The 23,589-nt window shown below is 60.3% G+C and overlaps 1 protein-coding gene across 3 annotated transcripts; it reads right to left on the bottom strand.

Moving 5' to 3' along the window:
- Positions 1-829: 829 nt before the first annotated feature.
- PODN (podocan) lies at positions 830-22,823 on the bottom strand. Of its 3 annotated transcripts, XM_046662383.1 has the most exons (12): positions 22,677-22,823; positions 22,174-22,266; positions 15,989-16,346; positions 14,626-14,719; positions 13,313-13,377; positions 11,596-11,705; positions 10,293-10,449; positions 9,884-9,999; positions 8,678-9,335; positions 5,442-5,590; positions 4,247-4,466; positions 830-1,747 (listed from the first exon to the last, which is right to left on the bottom strand). In XM_046662383.1, exons 3-11 carry the CDS (start codon positions 16,298-16,300, stop codon positions 4,274-4,276), a joined length of 1,854 nt encoding a protein of 617 aa, XP_046518339.1. In that variant the 5' UTR covers positions 16,301-16,346; positions 22,174-22,266; positions 22,677-22,823; the 3' UTR covers positions 830-1,747; positions 4,247-4,273. The 3 variants fall into 3 exon arrangements, with proteins under 3 accessions (XP_046518339.1, XP_046518338.1, XP_046518337.1); XM_046662382.1 differs by having other exon boundaries at positions 15,989-22,266; XM_046662381.1 differs by lacking the exon at positions 22,174-22,266 and having other exon boundaries at positions 22,677-22,812.
- Positions 22,824-23,589: the final 766 nt, after the last annotated feature.

Genomic DNA, 23,589 nt, shown 5'->3' on the forward strand with positions numbered 1-23,589 from the left:
TTCCTTCTTAAGACCTAATCAGCCAGGACAGGTCAGATGAAAAGCTATCAGTCACTCCCACCATCAGGTAAGGGCTTACTCGCCCCTTTCCTGTGTCACGTCCCTGAGGCCTTTGAGCATGGAGTCTGCCCCACCACAAGGCAGGAATCTGCTCTACTAGGCTTGACAGGAGCATGCCCACAAGCCTCCAGCAGCAGGGGCGCCACGACTTCCTGGCCATCCCATCCACTGTGGGGCAGCCCTGCCTGCCAGAGGCTCTCCTTTGCTCTGAGCTGGGTGCTGGCCCCTGGTCCCAGCTCTGGCCCTGTTGGGGTGGTAGGCACACTGGGCACGTCTGTCTTCTCTTTCTAGGACAGGCCTGCAGACACCTGGGCCCCCAAGTCGGCTCTGCTCCAGCTCCCAGGCTTGCCTCTGGTGCCCTTCCCACCCTGGCTGTCCTCTATGGGACAGACTCCATGGGTAATGCCCACTCAGTGCACAGGTGCCCCTACAGGTGAGCCCTGAGCAGCCTGAAGCTGGCAGCCCCTTTGCTTGGATGTTCAGCCTCTGGGAGTGCAGGATGAGCTCACAGGCCCGGGCTGGCAGTCCCAGCCTGACCTGCTGACCCCCACCTAGTGGATGGGCCACACACGTCTCCAGGCCTGCATAGCTGCAAATAAACCCGTGTCACTGGGCCTCTGCCCGTGGGACTGCTTTGTGGGCCCCGAGAACTGAACTTTGCGCCGACTCCTGCTGGTCTGGACAGGCACGAGGTGCCTGTATCCCGCCCACCCCAGCCGGGCACCCGCCTGGCGCCTGGCAGGAAGCACACACAGACGCGGCCACGGGCTGCCAGACGGGGTAATGCTTTTATATTAGCTTTTCTGTAACAAGAAAAATCAGCTTTGAAGTTTTTATCATTTTGTTTTTCTTAAAAAAGAATAAAAAAACAAAGGCACCCAGAAGTTCCCACAGGCCCAGAGAGTGGAAGAGGCGTCCCCTGGTGCGGCTGGGCCTTCCTCCTTGCCCAGCCAGCCCCGCCTCACTCATACCACCCAAAGCCCACAGCCGCCCCGGAGACTCTGCGGCGGCCTCAGGGGGGCTTGCCCGGGGCATGGCAGGGAGTGGCTGGCTCAGAAGCTGGGGGTAGGGCGGACGGGCCAGGGCAGCAGTCCAGAAGGTTCCTGTCCCGAAAGAGAGAGAAAGGAACAAAAGCCACCTTTTGTGAGTTCCAGGGGGCGCAGGCACCTGGCCACAGAAAGCCCAGAGATAACTCTGTGTCTTCTCCGGGGGATGGACGGACAGCCAGCCAGACAGACAGGCAGATAGCTAGCTGTTCTGGTCAGTTCTGGCTGGGGCAAGAGCTGTCGGTGGCATAGGCCTTGTAGGGCTCTTTGCACGTGACTTGTGTGTGTGTGCGTGTGTATATGTGTGTGCGCGAGCACCCGCGTACATGTGTGTCCACAAGGGAGGAGCAGGTGCCCATGTGTGCCAGGGTGGGGTCCGACCCTTCTCGTGTCTGTGTGACTCAGAGGGCATGATGGCAGTGGTGGGCTTGGGGCGACGTGCAGCTGCTGTGTGTGTTGTGGTGTCTGCGTGTGTCTGGCTGTGGAACGCGCTGCAGGGAGGGCTGAGGATGGGAGGCTGTGGATTCAGCTGTGTCGGGGGCCCTGTGGGTGCAGTGCTGGGTGTGTCTGTGAGCATGGCACAGTGGGCGCTCACAGGGCACAGGCACGTGCTGCAGAACGGGGTCCAGCGGTCCATCATCCTGTAGAACACATGGGAGAGTCAGGGGAGGCCAGGGCCGACCCCAACCCGACCAGCCTGGGGGAAGTGGATTAGAGCTGGGGGGCCCACCTGAGGGGGCTCTGGAAGGACCAGGTGATGGCAGGCAGAAAGGGGAGTTGCCCCTGGGAGCCCAGAGCCAGTGGGCTGCCCTCTGGGAGGTGCTTGTGGAAATGTGGCCAGGCCAGGTGTGAACTGGAGGGCCTCTCCTGGGGCCTCGCTCAACTGACCTGACCGTGGCCAATGTCCTCCAGAGGGGACAGACTCTCTCCCAACCCAGGACTCTACAGCTCTCCTCGTGAGGGCCACAGCATCCTCACTGAACAGCCAGTCACTCGTGACACTGACCCCTGGCTCTGCCTGAGACAACGCCTCGAAAGAAGGGGCTCTACCATCTTACCCCAGGCCCCCAGAGTAGAGGAGGGTGACCCTGAGCGTGGCCTCTGGGCTGCCCTCCACACTCGGCTAGCTGTCCCCATGCACATTCTTCTCTATCATCAGCTGGACCCCTCTCCCCAACTCCCTCTCCACCTACCCACCCCATCCTCAACCCCCTTCAGGATCCTCTCTGCCCCAGGCCCTACTTCAATTCAACATCCTAACATTGGCCCCTCCCACGGCCACCAGCTCTGTGACCTGGCTCTGTAACCCCAGCTCGGTCAGCTTACTCGGACATCCCCTCTTCCCACACCTCTCCTCCTGGCTACTTGCCACCACCGTGCCCACTCTCCAACGTCCCCTTCCAGTGGTCCTGCCCACCGACTCCTTCTGTCTGCACCTCCTTCCCTTCCAAGCCGGACCCCCGGGATCCACCACTGCAGCCATTCTCTTGCCAATACACTCAATTTCCTTGTTCCTTGCTCTCCTGTCCCACACACCTGGCCAAAAGCCCAGCCATGGATAGATCCAATTGTCCATCTTCTCCACACCCACCCTGGTCTGCTGAGCACCCCTGCTGCACTGAGGAAACAGAAGGCTGAAGGTATCGGGCTTACATGACTTCATGTCCAGCCACCAAGCCACTAACCTGCCTGTGACTGCAGCCACTCTGTCCTCCGTCCCTCCTGCCACAGTGGAGGGAGCACTCACCCTCCTGCCAAAGCCAGTCCCTGCTACTGTTTCCACCGGGATCCTACACGCGGCTCTCCTCTCTTACACCTTAGCTCCTCCCTCCACACTGGCCCCTCCCCATCGGCGTCCACACCAGGATGCCTTAAAAAGGGCATGACGTGAACCAAGCCCTGTCTGAACTTCATGCCCCCTTCCTGCTCTTACCCTCTCTCATCTCTCCACAGCCAAACTTCTTGACAGAGTTGTCTATGCTCCCTAGATCCACTCGCCCCTGAGGCTGCTCCCAGGAGGTCACAGATGACCTCTGTGTGGATAAATCCAGTCAGCCCTTGGCAGTGCTCAGCTCTACCCACCTCTCAGCAGCATTGAAACAGCTGGTTCTCCCCCTTCCGGGGAAGCCTGTGCATGGATGTGTACCCCTGTGTGCACGGGGCCTCTGTGCATGGGGATGTGTGCATGTATGTACTCGCATGCACACAAGTGTGCACATGCTCTGCATCTGTGAATGCAGCATGGAGTGTGTGCACATGTGCAGTGGTTTCTGTGAGTGCATGCTTTGTGTGCGCATGGTTAGGCATGTATGGGAGAGCACGGGTACATGTGTGTTGGTGCACTCATGTGCGTGTGCAGGTGCTTGTGGTGCATGTATGTGTAAACACCCTCTGTCCTCTGCTGTCAGCAGCTTTCCTCCCTCCCTCCTGACTGCTGCATCTCACCCCCTCTGCAGGCTCCCTGTGGCCCGGCCATGCCGGAGTACTCATTCCCCCTGGGAGGGCTCACCCAGCCTCCTGTGGCCTCAGGGGCTGTTTCAAGGCTGATAATGCCTGGATATCCATCTCCAGCCCAGACCTCACTCCTGACCTCTAGACCCATGCATCCAGCCCACCTCTGGCCAGTTCCCCAAGAAGCCTCCAGGCCCCTCAAACTCAACATTGCCCCACCGAAGCTGCTCCTCTTGGTATTATCATCCAGCTGGAACTCCAGGCTGGAGCTTGGCCTGTCTTCCCCTCACTCCATGTCCCACAGGGCTACTCAGGCCCTCAAGTCTGCCCCGGAGCCCTCTCAGGCCCGTCTGTTCATCTGCACCCTCACTGTCGGCCCCTGTCACCTCTGGCCTAGATCACAGCAGCAGCCTCCCCCCGGCCCACACCCATCCCCCGCTTCCACCATCCCAGCCATTGTGCATGTCCCGGCACAGCACTATCACCCTGGAGAGAGTCCCGGGGCATGGGCCAGCCTCCCGCAGGCTTGCTGTCACAGCCAACCTCTCACTAGGGCCTGGCACATCCCAAGTGCTCCTAATAGGTTTGCAAAATGAACGATGCAACAGGGGACAGCGGGTGACCTGAACTGGGGTCAGGGACTGGAAACTGGTGAGGAGAGGCGAGTGCGCCCCACACAGACCACCTACCTATGTCAGATCCAGTTCACCCTGTCACTATCGCCTGCTTTCTTCCTCCTCATCCTTATCCTCCTCGTCCTCCTCATCCTCTTCCTCTTCCTCCTTCAACCGGCCCCGGTCCTTGGAAACGTCACCAAACTCAAAGTTGCCTTCTATGTCCAAGACCTGCAGGTGCTTCAGCCTCCGGAAGGCGCTCTCCACCACAGAGCCCACGGCCAGCTTGTTAAACCTGTGCGGCCACCCACGTGGGGTCAATGCCAGGAGCCCAGCCCTCAGAGTCCCCACATGTACCCACCCCAGAAGGTAAAGGGGAGGGAATGGGCATTCCAGGAAGATGGCACAGCAAGCGTCAAAGGCAGGGGCTGAGTGGCACAGCATCTCCTGGAGAGTCCGAGCCGTCCGGTGTGGCCGCAGCATGGGAGGCAAGGCTGACCCTGGGCCTCCCATCCACACAGGGAGGGGAAGGCCTCCCTCTGCATACCGTCTCACCACCATCTGGGAGTGGCGCACACGACTGCTCTGAGCCCGCCCTCTGGCATTAACCCTGAGGCCTGAGGCTCCTGGGCTGCCAGCCGGGAGTCACCTTGGTGCCTGGTGCAGAGTGGCAGGCAGGCAAGGCCAGGACCGAGCTGGGCCAGGGATACTCTTGGGTTGTGGGAAGGCAGAGGCCGGGCTCGGATCTCAGGCCCCCTCAACATTCTGTACCTCAGTCCCTTGCAGGAGCCGCGGCACAGCTCACACTCCATCCCAATGTTGCCCAACCTGGGCCTTCTAGGCCATGAAGCCCCAGGGAGCATGCATTCTGCCTCTCCCTGATCTGTCTCCTCTCTGATTTGAGCGGGCAGGAGGTGGGGATGTTGGAAAGAACCACCTGGACTCTGCTGTCCGGAAGCTCCTCATCTCCTCAGGGAGCAAGAGACAAACCCCCAGAGCCCAGTGAGGGACTGAACATCTGCTGTCCTGGGTCTGAGTCCCAGGCCCAGTCCAGCCAGCTGTGGACACAGCAGTCACTTGTGCTCTCTGGGCCTCGGCCTTCCCAGCTGTAAACTGGAAAGATGCTCTGTGGGGTCCCTTCCTGCCATGGTAACTTCAATAATGCCCATGTGTGCCACTTGGCTTTGAACGCTGACCTCTACCAGCCAGCTGTTCCCCTGTGCCTCTCAGATCCCGCTAGAGCTGCGGTGGGCCCCAGGCGCCCTCCTACCTGAGAAAGACGCCCTTGAGGTTGGGTGTGGAGTCGAAGGCGTTGGCGGGCACGGAGCTGATCTTGTTGTTCTGCAGGTACAAGTACTCGAGCGACTCGGGGAGCCCCCCGGGGACGTCTGTGAGCTGATTCCCAGCGATGTCCAGCAGCTGCAGGGGTGAGCAGGGACGTCAAAGCACTTCACAGCTTACAAAGCCCCGGCCAAGCCCAGCCTATCTAAATCTCACGATAACCCTGGGAGGCGGGGTCTACAACTATCCCCATTTTCCAGATGGGGAAACAGAGGCTCAGAGGTCTGTCCAAGGCCACACAGCCTGCACAAGGCTGGAACTCGGTGTGCCTGACTCCAAACCCTTGTTCTAATTTGTGTATGTCCTACCCAGCTCCTTCTGCGTTCCTACAGAAATTCACAGCCAAGACGTCTGGGTGTCACAGTCCTTCCTCCATAACACACCTGTCACCCCCATCAGACTAAAGGCCCCAGAAGGGCAGGGGCCCTTCGCCCCACTGGCCCTGAATGAGCAGAGGGGTGAGGAGCCGCATGGGTGGGGCTGCTCATTTGTGGACCTCAGGGGCCATGTGGGCAGGGGCCAGGAGCAAGGGTGCCAGGCCCACAGTGACCCTGGCATGGCAGCCGCCCCAGGCTGGTCAGTCTCAGGGTCATCACATGTCTAGAGTCCAGGAGGCAGGCAGCCAGAGAAATGGGGTTGGGATTCCCAGGGAGGAGAACAAACCTGCTGTGGGCAGGAGACCTGGACTCGCGTGGCCCTGCTCACTGCCCCTCAGGCCATCAGCACACCCTCACGCCAACATACACCTGTGCAGCCACAGTGGGACTCCGCCATCTCTAAGCTCCCTTCCTTACCCCAAAAGCTGGGGCTCACCGTCAGGAAACTGGGGGACGTGAATCCAGAGAGCCAGGCAGGTGGCGTCAAGAATCAAGGGGAACACAAGCTTCACGCACCTTGGGGAGCCTCCCCATCACTTCCCCTAGATAGTGGGGCTCCCTGCTCCCCACTGTGTCCCCTCCACACAGCTCCAGCACATTCTCATTCATTCCAAACTTTCTCAGTGCCCACAGGTGGCAGGGACATGGAATCCACTGAGATGCTGCCTCCACCCTCAGGAAGCCAGGCTGGCAGGGGAGATGAACACCAGATCTGACAATGACAGCTGGTGGAATGGGGCTACGATGACGAAGCTCCGGCGGGGGAGGGGGCCAACCCAGCCTCAGGTCAGGGGAGCGGACAGCAGTCAGCACAGGTGGGGGCTCTAAAGCAGCAGGAGCCGCTGCCTGTAGAAAGATCCAGCAGTGAGAGGAAGAACTCCCTCCACCACCAGATACCCGATCCCTGACTGAACTCATGCAGGCCCAGGAAGATGTCTAAGCTGCCCATCACTGGTGGCTTCTCTGAGGAGGTAACACCATTGCTGAGTCCTAAGTAAAAGCCCCAGGACGGTGGTGAACCTCCTCCGCCTGTCTTATTCCCCACTTGGTCCTCAGTTCTAGAACTGTGTCTGGCACAGGGCGGGGGCTCAGTACAGGCTTGTGGAATGAATGAGTGGCAGGTGTCAACAGAGTGGAGAAGGTCCTGCCAGCAGAGGGGCTGGTATGAGCAAAGCCTGGTGCATCTGGGAAACAGAAGCCCAGCTGGGAGCAGGAGCAGAGCAGGCCTTGGAGGCCGTGGCAAGGATTCTGGTCTGGGTTCTAAGGGCAATGGGGAGCCACGGGAGGGTTCTGGGCAGGAGCGTAAGGTGAGCATGTGTTTTTCAAGACACCCTCCAACTGCATAAGGAGTACAGGAGTGGAGAGCGCCTAGGAAGCTGGGATCCAGGCAAGAAATAGGGGTGACTTGGCTTGGGGAGATGGACAGTCGGCATGGAGAGATGCAGACAGACTGAGAGATGCGATGGTAGAATGGGCAGGTTTAGGAACAACGGGCCTTGCGGGGTAGACAGCTCGAGAAAGGGATGTCAAGGGCAGTGTCCAGATGTCCTGAGGGCACCTGGGTGGATGTCGTCCCCTTCAGCAAGTTAGGAAACGCAGCAGGAGGAGCAGGTGTGGAGGAGAGGACAGTGGGGCTGGAGTCCCTGGAGCACAGGTCCCTGAGGGATACCCACGAGGGGTGGGCACGGGGCTTGGACCCTGGTGTCTGGCACCAGGCAGGGCTTCTGGGTGAGGAGAGACCCAGCTAACAGCTGACGGCTGCTCCTGCAGGGCCAGCTGCCTCCCGGATTCCCACAGGCTCCACCCTCAGTGCTCTGCCTGCATCCCCCACCCTCACCCTGCCCTGCTCTGGGCCTCTCCTCTGCACTCCACTCAGACATCCCATCCTGACAGCTGCCCCCACAAGCATGTACTGTGAGCCCACCATGCCAGGGCCCTGGGGCCAGCGGTGAACACAACTTTCCAAAATGCCTGCCCTCCTTCTATGGGAAGAGGGGGCTGCACACAAGCAGATGACCTAATGCCCCAGGGAGGAGAGTTATGAAGAAAAACCAAGCAGAGGCAGGTGACATCTGAGCAGAGCCCTGAGAAGGTGGGAGGAGCAAGCCCTGAGAATATCTGGGGAGATGGGCCTGGTAGGGAGCATCCCTGACCTCACAGCTCAGCCGTGGCCCCCAGGTTTCTCTATCAAAGTGCCCTTTCAGTCCCTCACTGAGTTGGGAGGTCTCACTTGTAAGCAAAGAGGCTAGATTCCTATGGCCAGGTATCCCACCTGACTCTGCCTGTGGCCGCATCAACCACACTCTGACCAGCCCCTAGATGCCTCCTCCACAGGCTGCTGAGGGTGGCTGCCTCCCCTCCCCTCCCCAAGCCCAGCCTTCTCCAGGCACCTACTCCTGTGCTTGCAGGTGGGTGAGCTCAACTCACTCATGCCACCTGAACTGCCCTTGAGCCCCAGTCCTCCTGAACCGTGGGCCCCACTACCTGCAGCCATGACCTCCCCGTATCCCCACAGCCCTCCTCAAGCCTGTACCTGCATGTGTGAGCTTGGCCTGGTCACACCAACTGTACTCTGCCCCTCACTCCTGTACCCTGGCACGCCAGCCATACCCTCTGCACGGCCCAGGCCCTCCTCCCCTAAGGCCCAGCCTCCCCAGCGGATACCTCCCTCAGGGTCCAACTCTCCTGCCCACCCCTCACCCGGGCCCAGTAGATGGGTGGGCTCAGGGTAGCCACACCAGCAGCGCGCCCCCACGGGCATGGCCCTGCCTCCGCCCCTCCCGCTTACCTGCAGCCCGGCCAGGTCAGCCCAGGCGCGGGGCCCCAGGGCCCGGCTGCGCAGCCGGTTGCCGGTGAGGTAGAGCTCCCGCAGCTGGGCCATGCCGGCCAGCGCCCCGCGCGCCAGGGCAGCGAGCTCATTGCGCTTGACCTTCAGCACGTGCACGTTGCGCGGCAGCCCCGGCGGCAGCGTGTGCAGCCGGTTGCCGGACAGGTCCAGCGAGCGCAGCAGACGCAGCTTGCGGAAGGCGTCGCGGTGCATCTGCGGGCTGGTGATGCGGTTGTAGCTGAGGTTGAGCTCCTCCAGGAAGTAGGTGGTGGCGAAGTCGTCGCGGCCGATGCCGGTGATCTGATTGTGCAGAATCATGAGGGTGCGCACGCGGCGGGGCAGGCCGCTGGGCACGCGCTCCAGCGCGTTGTTGTACAGGTGCACCGTGTGCAGCCGCTTGAGGCCCTGGAAGGCCCGCGGGTGGATACCGTGTGCGTGCAGCTGGTTGCTGTGCAGCAGCAGGTACTCCAGGCTGCGGATGGGGGTCAGTACGTCCGCGTCCACGCTCTGAATGGCGTTCTTCTCCAGGTGCAGCAGCACCAGGCTGCGCGGCAGCCCCGCTGGCACCCGCGACAGGTTGTTGCTGGACAGATCCAGGTACTCCAGGCTGGAGAGCTTCCTAGGGGGCGCGGGGGTTAAGGCCGTTGGCAGGAGCCCACCTGGCGCTCATTTCCACCATTATTCCCAAGGGAGGTGGCAGGGGCACTGCCTCTAATTCATCCCAGTTCTGCCACTAACTGACTGGGGGACCTCGACCCTCTCCAAGCCTCTAATTGGGTTGATTCAATGATATATTGGTGTAGGAAAGAGCTAGCATGGTTTCCGACACCTAGGGATTCATTTGAGACCAGTTGTTTAAGGCCTTTTGAGGCTACTGTTGGTCCTAAAAAATGAAAATATATTTGCCTTCAACAAGAATGCTTAAATTTCTATTTTGTGCCAAGAATTCTGTTTTGTACACTAGAAGTTTGGCAGACCTTCCCTATACATAGCACTTATTCTTGGGGACAGAAATGCCAGCAGAGACACAATCCTCCAAGTTCCTTCTCCAGAGAAGCTGACCAGGGCCAGGCTGGCGAGGGATATGTGCAAGGAGGCCTGCTGGGTGGGCCCTGAGGGGAGCATCCCAGGTGCCGTGCTCACCCTGCGGGCCAGGTGGGGGCTCACCAGAAGGTCTCGTTGTCCAGGCCCTCGTCTGTCAGATAGTTGTTCTGCAGGTACAGCTCACGCAGGCTGCTCAGCTCGCTGAAGGCACCTGGTGGGATCTTCTCCAGCTTGTTGTTCTGGAAGGTGGGATGGTAGGGAGGGGAGCATGAGGGACAGCCAAGGGCAGGGGCAGAGCCTGGGGATGAGGTCTGGGGGAGCCTGGGGCAGGGGCCCAGGCCTGGAGCACTCTGGGTGTGGGTCTGATGGCCAGGTGCCCAGGCTTCTGCCTGCTTCTCCGCAGCAGACGCTGTGCCCTCCAGCATGTGCCCCAGGCCTCCCAGCCTCACCATGGTGCCCACGTGGGCCTGGGCTCTTCCCCCACTGAGGGTCCCTGCTGTTTGGGAGCCCCTTCTTGCTCTCTCCCTCCCACCTTGAGATGCAGCTTGTAGAGGGCAGGCGGCAGGTGCTTGGGCACATGGCGCAAGAAGTTGCTGGACAGAATAAGGATCTCGACGTTGCTGGAGCCATTGAACATGTTGTCCGGCAGCCCGGCGTCCGCCAGCTTGTTGTTGTGCAGGTACACAGACCTGGGGAACGAGGTGCAGGTCTTCACCCACCCAAGCCACCTCCCACCCACCCCCGCACCAGCTCACCTGGTGAGTCTTTAAACCTTGCTCAGGTTGGGCCTGGGGCCCAGGAAGCCCTGGTCCCATTTGAAGAAACTCAGACCTGCCTAATCCAGTCCCTGATAGCAGCCGAGGGGACCAAGGACCCACCAGAGGTTGCCCCACAAGTCAGTGGCAGAAATAGAATTTCCTGACCCCCAGCCCGTGCTCCTCCATATCCTCCAAGGTCCCCAGTCATTCCCTGACTGTTGCAGCCTGTAGTCCCTGCCTGTCAACCCCACACAGCCGGCGCTGAGTTCTGTGGGACTTCCTGAAGATGGGGACTGTCCCTGCCGCCTCTTTGTCCCCGCTGCTCAGCACAGGGCATGGCTCAGAGGAGGTGACCCCTCATTCATTCAGCAAATATGTACTGAGTGCCCTCCGTTCTAGGACTGCTCTAGCCTCTGAAGATATGGCGGTGGACACACCAACAAGGCCCTGCCCTCAGGGAGCTGACATCCTAGAGGAAGAGAAGACAGGAACGAGAGAAATCCATTGAAGATAGAGCTCATTCTTGCTGTATGGCCTCTCTTGGGCCTTAGCCTTCTCATCTGTGGGATGGGACCATGCACAGTGACCCTGGCTCCCCAGGGAGGGTGGAGAGAATTGAGAGAGGTGACAGATTCAGGGACAGAAGTGGCGCCAGAGCCCCCCGCACCACCCTGCCCCGCTCAGCCACCTGTGCTGTGGGGTGGCACTCCTCCCAGAGCGGCTCTCAGTGAGGGACTGGTCTGCCTGTTGGAAGATGCTTCCTTCCCCCAGGGGCTGGGGAGGGGGCAAACGCCCTCACCCAGCTCCCCACAGTTCCGCAGACATCGCCTTCTGTCCTTGCTCACTGGACTGATTCTTCCTCATCTTTTAGGTCTCAGCCTTCAGATCCAGTGAGCCTGAAGCCCCTGGGTGTCCCTCACCACAGCCGTGAACAAGGGGCTTTGAGCCCGCACTACACAGCACGCCCCTCCTCCAGGGCACGTCTGGGTCCTCTCTGCCTTGCTCAGGGCCGGCAGTCTCTGCCTCAGCTCCTCCCCCTTCCCCAACCTGAGCCCAGGGCCCCCTCTGACCTCTGACCTCAAGTTTGGCTTCTGGCCAAAGGTGAGCCCATAGATCTTGGTGAGATAGTTGGCAGCGAAGTCCACACTGATCAGGGTGTTTGGCAGGAATCGGGGTGCCAAGGTCAGCTGGAAAGGGAAGAGTTGGGGCAGAAAGGCCCATGGAGGGGCAGAGGCCAGCTCAGGGCCCCCCTGCCTGCTGCTCACCTGGGCCCCTTCAACTTTTCTCCCCCTGGAGCCAGAGCCATCTGTCTAAAACGGAAACCCATCCACTGCCCTGGTTACACAGAAACAGAACCTCTACGGCTCCCCCACAACCCTGAGCATGGCATGCAAAGTCCTCTGGCCTGTCCCCTGCCCGGCCCGTCCTCCTGGTCTCTCCCCTCATTGCTCCCCCACACGGCCTCTGTCCGGCCACAGTGAGCACCACGCTTCTTCAGACACAGCCCACAGAGTCCACCCTTCATTCATTCAACGAGAGCCACTGAGTCTACAACATTCCAGGCACGGTTCCAGGAGCTCTCTGGGCATGTCCTGGGGAACGAGGCAGAGAAGTTCCTGCCCCCCAAAAGCTCACATCCTTGTGGAGAAGACAATGAACAAGGACAGTATCCGACAGTGATCACTGTGACGCAGGGGACTCAGACAGGCTGAGACAGAGAGTGACTGGTCAGGCGCTCAGGGAACAGGTGACACTGCAGGTCACCTGCAATGACCTTCACAGATGATGGCCCCATAAATGCCATCTGAGGGGACAGCATCCTTGGCAGCAGGAACAGCGAGTGCAGGCCCTGTGCTGGGAGTGTGAGGGCCGGAGTGGAGTGGGAGCGAGCGAGTGGGGAGATGAGTTAAGAGAGGCAGGCACCCTAGACCATGGGCCTTGGGGGCCACAGAGAAGTGTGGCTCTCATTCTGGGTGGAAGGTGAAGGCGTGAGAGGGTTTTAAGTGGGCCGAAGGGATATAAGGGTAGAAGTGATTTTTAAAGGTCACCCTGGATGCTCCGAGGAGAAGGGGCAGCAAAGGAGGAGGCAGAGGCGTCCGGGTGGGGGACGGCGGACCTGTGCGGGGGAGCTGAGGCCTGCCGTGAGACTGGATGTGGTGAGTGAGGCACTCCCAGATCTGGGCGCAGACCAGTGGGGCTGCAGGTCGTTGGAGACCTTCCATCAGACATCCAGGGCAGACGTCGAGGAGGCAGCAGATCTTTGAGTCTCGAAGGGCTGGAGACTGCCCCTGGATGTGGCCGTGATGGCCTTGATGTGGATGGGCGTTAAAGCTGGGGGGGGCGGTGTGGCCCTTGAGAGAGTTCAGCAAGAAGGGCTGGGACAGAGCCCTGGGGCACACCAGTTTTTGAGGTTGAACGCCTTGTGCCTTTTCTCACACTGTCCCTTCCACTGCAGTGCCCTCCCCCTCGGGGCCCCTGCCTGAAATCCTGCTACCCTTCATGGCCCTGCTCAAATGACACCTCCTCCAGGAAGCCCTAAAGTGCCCCCTCCCTGTGGGGACGAGCTCTCTCTCTCTTATACTCCTGAAGGCCGTGGCCTCTGTCCTCATTATCTGACCACTCTGATGCCCTGGGTTCCAGTGAAGGGTCTGGGTCTGTCCTCCCAGGGCCACGTCTGAGTAGTAATGGGGACCCAGCAGCCAGCCCAGCAGAAGCCCTGGTGAAAGCTCCCTGAGCTCAGTCCCCGACATTGGGGGCTGGGGCAGCACAGCCCCACCCTGCCGTGGGCCCTCACCTTGTTATTGGCCAAGTACAGGTAATTGAGGTTGGTCAGATGCTCAAACGCCTCCTCTGGGAGCCCTTCAAAGGACAGGCATCGGTCAGAGCCCTGGATGAAGGAGACGCTACAGGGGAGCACACCAGCTCTGACCCCCATGCCGCCCCACTTGCCAGGACTGGGAGGGCACACCCTGTGACAAGAGCCACTCCGATCCCTTCCTAGCCAGTCCCCTCAGGCCTGCCTGGGCCCCCAGCCTTCCCCTTGCTCACAGGGGCCCAAGCTCAGAGGGGCAGCTGGGATGTGTTTGCTGAGAGATGACTGATCCTGCACCTGCTCAGGGCCGCCTGGGCAGGAATGGGTCCCCACAAGACAGCCATAGGGCAGAGGCCCCAGCCTGACCCTTCCCTGCCAGGAAGGAGTACTCACCTCAGGGGCAGCCCCAGAGGGCCAGAGACCCTCTTTATACCTGGCCCCCCGGCAGGACAGGCCTGTGGCCCCTGAGCCTCCCCACCACCTAGCCCACCCCTGCTCCATCTGGCAGATGTAGCGTCAGGACGCGACTGTCACTGGGAGCTGAGCCAGGCTGGCCCTTCTCCAGTCCTGAGGCTCCCAGACCCTCAGATGCTGGGACTTGCCCAAGTATCTAACGAGAGGGAACAGTTACGTAAACTGGGCAGTGTCCCTCCACGGGACACTCTGCCGCCACTGTGTGCAATGAGGGCCACCCAGAGTTCTCAGCAACAAGAGAAACGCTGCTGAGCGGTTAGAAACAAAGCACTTGCTATAGTGATAATATCCATATCCAATATCTAAGTTCAGCTACGAACCAGAAGACACAGAAGAAAAAGACTGGGTTGGGTGTGGTGGTGGCTGTCCAGTTGTATACACTTACTAGAACTCATCAAACTGGGCGAATCTTATGGTATACAAATTATACCTCAATGAAGCTGCTTTTCAAAAGAATGGAAAGAAATATACCCAAATGTCAGTAGGGATGAACTCCAAGTGGCAGAATTATGAGTGGGTTTTTTCTTCCCCATTTTATTTTCTATATTTCCAGATTTTCTATTATAATCATAAATTATTTTCATCATTAGAAAAAATAACTTTTTAAAATTTGAGGACTCTGATCCTAAAGGCCTTTGCGAGCTGAAGAGTCTGTGACAAGGTGTCTGAGCCCCTCCCCGCCCCGCCCCAGGCCTCAGGCCCCCCTGCCAGCCCAGCCCTCCTCTTTTCCGCATCCCAGGGTCTGCAGGGTGGGGCTCCCCCAGGGGCACCCGGGGCCCTGCCTAGCATCCCGTCCTGTCCTGGGCTCCGGGGCCCCTCACCTCGGGAAGTCAGACGGTTGTTCTGGAGGTTCAGCGTCTCCAGCCGGTGCAGCCGGGAGAGCTCCTCGGGGTAGATCTGCTCCAGCTGGTTGTTCTGTGGGGTGGGGAGGCGGCGTGGGGGAGGGGAGGTGCACAGGGCTCCTGCCCCACGAGAGCCCCACCCCACCCTCAGCCCCAGTCCCGGGAGCTGGTCCCTCTGTTGGGCACCACCCTTGGGATTCTCTCCCCTGGTGGGCAGAGCCTGGGTGCTGGCTCTGAGCCAGGTCTGGATCTGTGCGCTGGAGGCACAGCAGTGACCACAACAGACGTGAGGGTCCTGCCTTCTAGGAGCCCCCCACCACAGAAACACACCCACAGGCATCTGGGCAGTTAACCCGTGGAGGGCCATCTCCCCTCCAGACCTGTTCCCTGCGTGTTCCCACTTGGTGACAGGCGTCCCCACACCACCCTCCCCACTCCCCTTGGGATGCTTTAAAAACCTGCGTCAGGTGCCGCCTCCTCCAGAAGCCTTCCTGGATCGGGGGCTGGATTAGGAGGTGCTCCAGGCCTCATAGCACTAGTCCTCCTATCTCTATCTGTTCTCTCTACCAGGTTGTCTCTGCCTCCCCCACAGACTGTGAGGCCTCAAGGGCAGGGCATGTCTGAATCCTCCCACGTGCCTGGCACCCCACCCAGGCCAGGGGTTAGGGCAGGTACTCTGGAGATGCTTTATGAACAGCTGATGAGCAAATGAAACAAGTGCTGTCTTGAGCTTGTCCTTTTCCCTCATAGGCTCCCCCGGACTTGGGTTCCCACCACTGCCAGCCCAGACCCATAGGGCTGTGTGACCATGGGCGGGTCCCTTTCCTCCCCTGGGCCTGACCTCCCCTGGAAATGGGTGTAGCAGCCCCTCCCCTCCCCCAGGGCTACTGGGCCTGGGCAGCATGAGGGTGATGGTGGGTGCACCTGTGCTCCCAGAGCCCCCCATCTGGAAAGCCGTGTCTGCTTCCTGAGGTTCCCAAATCTAGCCTGTGCCTCAGCTGGGGAGAGCCCCCGAGCCCTGTATTGGGGTCACTTTGCTCCTCCTCTCCTGGCCTGTGATGGTGTCTGAGGCCCTGACTGTCCACTCGGAGGGTACACTGCTGGGCTGTGTCATTTTCAGACGGGACCTGACTCCACCCACGGCCTCGGCCCAGACGCCTCCGAGGGAAAGGGAGCGGGTGACAGGACCCGGGGCTCTGTGATGGACACCGGGGGTGCACCTGCCGGGGCCAGACCCCGCAGCTGACCTGCATTTGGGGTAAGCAGCCATGAGTACAGGGGCTCCTGGGCTGGGACCACGAGCACACGGGCAGCCCCAGCGACCGTCGCGCAGCCGCCTCACCTGCAGGGACAGGTGGTTGGTGTGCTCCGGCAGGTCCCCGGGGAACTCGCGCAGGTCGATGCCGCCACAGTCCACAACACCCTCCTGGGAGCAGGCGCAGTCCCGGGGGCAGTCGATGGTGGCTGGGCCGGGCCCCGGCTCCTCGGGGCTCAGGACCAGCACCGGCTCCTCCTCCGCGAACTCGTTCTCTTCAGGGCTCCGGCTGTGGGCGTCACTTCGTCCAAACACGGGGGCCCTCACTGCCAGCCCAGGGCCCAGCTGCAGCTGCGGGGGCAGCAGCAGCAGGAGCAGCAGTGCCCTGCTCCGCGCCATGGTGCCTGCGGACCGAGGCAGCCCGCCTTCGCGCCAGCGACCTCACCTGTCAGGCACAGTGAGACAAGGCTGGGGCTCACGGAAGCCAGAGTGGGCCCCCGGCACAAGGCAGAGCCCATTCTGACCCTGTCTTCAGCACTACCTGCTCTGCTGAGCCATCCTTCCCTTGCGCCACCCCGTCAGGGCTGCCCCCCCTGGAGCAGGGGTGGGGTAAGCTGAAGCCCTATCTGCAGGCAGGTCTGCGGAACCTCCCACAGCCCTTACCAGGCCCTGCCCCGAGGAATCTGTGCCCCACTTCACAGAAGGGAAAGCTGAGGCCCAGGAAGAACTGTGACTGGCAAGGCTTGGCCTGGACGTTGCTGAGCTCCCGCTGCCTGGAGACAGGCAGTGCTGTGAGCAGCCACAGGCCATGGCGGGCCAGCACCAGCAGGGTGCGTCCCAGCTCTTCAGCTCGTCATTCCAGGATCTTCAGCACTTGGCCTGCCTCTCTTCCAACTCCCCCAGCCCCCTGCCCCAGTTATATGGGTCTGTTTAGTGGTTTCTCACTCGAGGCCTTTGCACATGCTGTTCCTTCTCCCTGGAATGCCCTCCCTCTCTCTTGTGCAATCAGCAGCTTCTCTAAGAACCAACTCCAGCGTTGCGTCCCCTGGGAAGACTCAGATGCCCCAGGGCCCTCCGTCACTATGTTCCCCCAGGGCTTGGCATGGGTTGGGTTGGGTTGGGAATACGTGAAGGTGTCGTTCTCCCACATGGGGCTGTGAGCCACTCTCTGTGTCTGGCATCAGTGAATGGAGCTGCTGCCACCCCAGGACCTCCCAAGTCACCCTCCTGGTATTCACACCCTCAGCTGCCCTCGCCAGGCCCTGCTGTGTTCACATGACCCCTGCCACCTGCAGGAGACCACTCCCTAGCATGGTCCCTGGGGCAGTAGAGACAGGAGTTATGGGGGTGGCCTCAGGCCATTGAGGAAGATGCTGGAGTTCCATCCTCCCACAGCCCATGGGCCTAGCTTGGCTCAGGCTGGTCCCTGGAGTTCTCTTTACAGGGACTCACTTAGAAAATGTCTCTGTGGGCGATAACTTGTGACAGGCAATAGGTCAGGTGCACTGACTCTGGAGTCCCATAGACCCCTGTTCGAGTCCTCCTCCACCACTTAGTGGCTCTGACCTCGCTGAGCCTCAGTTTCCTCATCTTACAACACAGATAATATGTCTAAACTCAGCTTCTGTGAAGAGCCAGCAAGATGACAGATGCAAAGCACCTGGTGCCTGTTAGGTGATGAACTGCCACTGTCACTGCTGCCGCCATCAGGAACGCAAGTGCCCAGCCAGGGGCCAGGCCTGGCACACCCGCTCCTCAGTCTGAGCCTCTCCCTCCATTACATTGGGGACAAAACCTGCAGAGCCGTTAGCAGGGTCTCCCAAGACGCGGGGCCTGGGAGGCTGGGTAAACCCGGAGCCCGACGATGGCACTGAGGTCTGGTTAGGCAGGCAGCTCTGGCTTCCAGCTGTGTGGCTTTGGGCAAGTTTTGTGACCTTCTAAACCTCAGCTTCCTCACCTGTCCCTGGGGTGGTAACAGAGCCGTCCTAACGGGGAGACTGAGAGTCAGTGGGATGCACGTACTGCACACAGTAAGTGCTCAATAAGTGTCAGCTCCTCCTAATCTCTGATTGGTGGGCATTGCTCATGTCCCAGCCACAGCCCTGCCCGCTCCAGACCCCCTGCTTCTTCCCCCGCCCTTGACTGGATCCTGCTGTGCTTTTCGCTCCAGCCCCAGGCTCGCCTCCTCCCAGGAGCTGTGTAGACTCCAGCCTCCTGTGGATGTCTGCTGTGGCATTTCACACCACTTTGCTTTGCTCCTTGGCTCAGCCAGCTCTCCGAGGTGAGGCCCCATCTGCCCCTGGCCCTGTGCTGGGCACAGGGGGATACCGGTGAGGTGGGTAAGATCCCTGCCGTCAGTCTGGAGGGGCCGGCAGACCCCAGTACAGTAAGCTCTGCCCCCTAGACTGGGTGAGCCCTGTAAAAGGGGTCCCGAGGAGCACGGGGCCCCAAAGGGAAAGGGGAAAGCAGAGGGGAGAGAAGAGGGCCAGCAGTCAGGCTGGCTTGACCCTATAGGTCTGCAGGCCTAAGCAGCCTGGGGCCCCAGGCACCGGCCTGGCAGAGCACCAGGGAGCCCAGCACACAAACGGCTCTGGCTCCAGGGAGCCGTGAGCAGCAGTGGGTGATGGAGCCTGCAGCCTGGCCCTAAGCCCCCTACCCTGCCGCCCCCCATCCACTGACCAAGTGGGCAATAAACCCTCAGCCAGTCTATGGCACATTATGACCCCCCAGGCAGCTCAGCAGCCTGCAGCCCCTGGGGCCTCCAGCGTTAGACCAGGGTCCCTGCCCCACCTTCTGTCTGACCCCTCCCAGATCGGGACTCTGGGAGGCGGAGTGTAGGCCCAGGCCCCAAATTCAGGGCAGGAGGCCAGGGAGAAGGGTCCTCCCCGCATATCCTGTGCACTCACTGCCTGGCTGTTTTTTCTCCCTCACCTTCAGTTTTGTATCTGTAAAGATCTGTAAACTGTATCTGTAAAAATAATTTATATTAACATTATAAACCATATTGAAAATGTCATCATTGCCACTTTATAGATGAAGCAGCTGAGGCCCTAGTGGGCCTGGCCAATCCCTCTTAACAGCTGTGAAGCAGCAAAGCCGAGCTCCCGGCTCAGGCTTAACCACAATGCTGTGGGGCCCACCCCAGGGCCAAGCACAGCCGGACACTGAGGACCCAACAGACCACCAGGGCTCCTGCCCTTAAGAAGCTCACACCTGCACTGTCCAATGCGGTGGCCACACGTGGCTACTGAACACTTGCAATGTGGCTAGTCTAAACTGAGAGGCTGTAAGTGTAAACTGTAGTGTACGTGGATTTTAAAGACTTCGTACCAAAAAGAATGTAAAATATCTTATTAATATTAATCTCATAAAACCTCATTTTTATCTTGATTACATGATAATATTTTGAATATATTGAGTTAAATAAATTATTAACGTTAATTTTACCTGTTTTGTTATACATTTTTAATGTGGCTTCTAGAAAATTTTCCATTATATATGTGGCTTGCCTTTGTGGCTCACATTATATTTCTATTGGAGAGCGCTGGTCTATATATTATGTGTAAATTGAGTATTATAATCCCAGTGTCATCAGAGGTGTGATGGAGGGAAGCTAGTCCAGAGGGGCCCAGAGGAGGCCTTACCTTGCCTGGGGCCAAGAAGGCTTCCCAGAAGAAGTGATGCTTTATCTAGCCAGGAAGGATGAGGATCAGGCAAAAGAGAAAGAGTGATACAAGCAAGAGATTCTGCATGTGCAAAGCCCCTGGAGCAAGGGAGCCCATGTCGCGACCTCTACAAAGCTCACTAGAGTGTCTGGTGGGGGTTGGGGACTGAGAGTGATGCAAGTGGGTAGTGGCCGCAAGTCCAGGCCAAGAAGGGACTTGAAAACCAGGTTAGGGAGAGTGACCCTTACCTTAGGGGAGATGAGGAACTGTCGAAGAGCAGGAGTGTGGAATAGGCAGGTTTATGGATGGACCAGTGGGAGCTCTCAGAGGCTGTGCAATGGTGCGGGCAAGGGCTAAGAGGCCTGGTCGGGGCAGAGGAGGTGGTGCTGGGCTGCAGGGTTGGAGAGGAGGAGGTGGATCCAGGAAAGGGAGGAAGAACAGACAAGGCTTGGAGAGTGGTGGCCCCAGTGCCACGTCCCTCTTTTCCCAGCTTGCCCAGCCCCCTCAGGATCCTGGGCAGCTCCGGCTCCTCCATCTAGTTGCTGTGTGACCTTGGCCACATCACTGACCCATCTGAGTCTCAATTTATTTGTTCTTCTAAGAATGTTGAGCAAGATAAGCACCCGAGTCCCCTTCTCTGTGCCCAGCCATGTGTGTGGAAGAACGGAGGAGAGAGCAGACCCCTGGTCTCTGGAAGGCCCGAAAGTGAGGACAGCAAATGCTGGGCCAGAGGAGCAGCTCTGTGTGCAGTGAGCTCTTCCTCACGTGGAGAGCTTTAGTGAGGGAAGTACAACCCTGACTGCTGTGTGAGCCTGGACGAGTCACTTCACTGCTCTGAGCCTCTGTTCACTAGTCCAAGCAATGGAGATGGGAGCTCCTCACGATGATAAAGCGAAATGGCGTGCCTCACTGATGCTGCCAGCCAGCACATGTGACATACACGGGGTTACTGTTATTCAGGCAGTACCCGGGACCCACTGCCTCCTGGCCCCCACGCCAGGGAACCAAACCTCAAGGCCCTGAAGGGCTTTCGGCAGGACTAGAAGGAAGGAAGGGAGACTCAAATCAGGAGGCTGATCTTCAGCCCCCAGCACTTCCCTCCTCCTCCACTCAAATTCAGTAAAAATCTGCTAATCACCTGCTCCATGCTGCGCCCCGAACAGCTGCACGTTACTGACTCTAACAGAAATCTCAAGACGAGAGTCAGTCTCCCATTCTGCAGAGGAGGAAACTCAGGCGCGAAGGGGCTCCCACTGCTGCCCATCCCCGGCCAACTCCTCCCCAGACACCTCTGCTCCTCGAGCTGCTGCTGCCCCTTGGCTGGGTTTGGGAGTTCCTCGTGCTCCCACAGCACCCCTGGCCCACTGCACCCTTCAAGGCGCAGCGGAGCCTTCCCTGACTCCCCAGGCAAGGACTGGGTGCTCAGGAAATGAAGGGATGAACTTGTGAACGGCAGAGTTGGAAAAGATCTGCAACATTATCTGGTCAGACTCCCTCAGTTTACAGATTAGCATTGAAGGGTGAGGCCAGCACTAGAATTTGTGTCTTCTGACTCTTACCCAGAGCCTTGAGCTGGTCTTGAAGGCTGAGTAGGAGTTCTCCAGGTGGACCAAGGGGAGGAAAGGCACTCCAGGCAGAGAGAGGGCATGAGCAAAGGCACAGTGTGAGGATGAAGGAAGCAAGAGGTGTGTTTAAGGGAGGGCAACCAGGGGATGCAAGTCCAAGTCCCCAAGGGCATTAGCTACTACCCTAAGGAGTTGATGATAAGGAGCCATTGAGGGTTCCAGGCAGATCATGGTTAGAGCTCTTATATATGACTCTACCAGACTCTTATATATGACTCTCTAAAGGTGCCACAATCAGTCACGCCCTCCCCAAGATTCAGACAGAAGAGACAAAGTATGCTCCCACAAGATCTCATGAAAACACTCATGTGAATCTGACATTTCTTAACTTGCACTCTAGGCTAGAGTACTGGGCCCTGAGCCCTAAAAGGGGACAAGACCACCCAGGGGCTCTCCTGGTTCACACCAGCGGTGCCTCTTCTAGCCGGGTGGACCATAGCTTCCCTTTGCCTGGCCGGCCCGGAGTCCAAGGGCAGCACTCGGGGTGCGTGGGCCTGGATAGTGCCGTGATGCACTCCAGGAGCCGGGCGCGCATCCCTCTGCGCCTCCCGGACGGAACGGTCCGCGCCGCACGCACGCTGGTGCCTGCTCCTCTCCTGCAGTTCCAGCTGCACCTGCCTCCCACCCCCCGCCCCCTAGCCCCGGAGGCCGCCAGGAGCTTGCCGCCGCCGCCACCTCCTCTTCCACCTGACAGCGCATCAGGTATTCCGACGCCACGATCTGGTTCCCCGCCCCAGGCTGGGCTGGCGGTTCAGGGACCTGCACCCTGGGGCTTCCGCCGCATTAGCGGGAAGGCGACGACCTCGCAGCCCCCACTGCCGCCCCTTCCCCAGTTCAGCTGTCCCAGCGGGGAGGCAGCCGCGTAGACAGATAGACGGACACCTGGCCGCCAGCTGAGAGCTCTGGCCCAGTGTGCGCGGCGCTGGGCGGGGGAGCCGAGCCACGAGCGGGTTGGGCGGTGGACGCGCGGGCCCCGCCTCACCTGTCCGCGCGCCCCGCGGCAAAGCTCTGCCTCTCTCTTGGCCACAGTTTCTCTGTCCGCAAAGAGGTCGAAGGGCGGACTAGCTGGGGAGAGCTGACGTGGAAAGACACGGGCATTCTCTGCGCCCGGGCTCCAAGTACAGGGATCCACGCGCCTCCCCAGTTCCACCTGCCCCCCACATTCCCTGTCGCCCGCCCGCGTCCTTCCACTCCCCCCTCCCATCCGCCCTCAGATTCTTTCCAGATGTGCGCAGCGGGAGGGGCCCGGGGGCTGGAACCAGCCTCCGGCCAGAGAGGAGAAAAGGCCCCTGCCGGTCCCGATCGCCTGGGGGCCGCACCCCCGAGGGAGAGCCCTGCGGCCGCGCCCCCGGGGCAGGGCTGCGACTGAGGGGGCGCCCGGCGGCGGCCCTGCCCCTGGCGGCTGCGGGGGACCCCGGCACCAGGCGGGGAGGTCCGAGTCCGCCGCCCAGCTCGCCCGGCCCCCCGGCCGCCCGCTCCCGGTACCTGCTGCGCCCCGTGCCGCGCCCGCCGGCCGCCCGCGCTCTCCCGAGTCTCGGCTGCGCTCCGCGGGCGCGGGCTCCTTCCATTCAAGTCGAGCCGTGCGCTCGGCGACGCAAGTTTTGTTGTTGGTTTTCTCCTCCCCGCCTCTCCCCCGCCCCCGCCCCGCGTGCATCGGCTGGACGGCGGCCTCCGGACACAGGCGGCGGGTCCCCAGGCGCGGGGCGGCGAGGGCCTGCCCCCTCCCCGCGTTGGACTTGGCCGGGCCCCACTTCCCGGGAGGCAGAGCCGCCGCACCGACCCTCTCCCCGTCTCCGCCCTGGCGGGCCCGCCGTACCACGCCTCCCCCCGCACCCCCACCCCAGGAGGCCGCGAAGGCGGGCGGTCTAGCCCGCAACGCTTCCTAGTTCCCAGCCTTCCGCTGTGGAACTGCACCCCTGGCGGCCCCAGCACCTGAGAGGAGGGCGCGGGAGACGGCCCCTTCGACCAAGCGCCTCTGAGCTCAGCGTCTTCCTCATGACAGAGGGTTTTGCATCCGCTCCAGACACGAGTACCTTTCCGTTCACCCTCCCACCCTGGGGTCCCAGGCTGTGGCTAACAGGGCCGCCAGCCAGGACCCTGCGGGGCCCCTTCCCGGAAAAGTTCCCCGCCTTCCCCACTCCCCTATCCCCACGTAGGCTCTGGGCCCACAGCCTGGTGAGCCTTGAAGGGCGGTAAATTAGGCTGGGAATAGGGTGCATGCGGACCCCAGTCGCAGGGGGACAAGGGGGCTGAGCAGTGAGCCCTCGCTGCCCGCTATGGCTCCCAGGAGCTGAAACCGTTTCCAAGTAAAGGAGCATTAACTACCAGCAGCTGAAGCAACACTGGTTGGCGCCAGGGGTTTTGGCGGCTGGGCGCAGTGGGGCTGGGTTTAGGTGGT

The sequence above is a fragment of the Equus quagga genome, chromosome 5, assembly GCF_021613505.1.
Source record: "Equus quagga isolate Etosha38 chromosome 5, UCLA_HA_Equagga_1.0, whole genome shotgun sequence".
In the NCBI taxonomy this organism is placed as follows: Eukaryota; Metazoa; Chordata; class Mammalia; order Perissodactyla; family Equidae; genus Equus; species Equus quagga.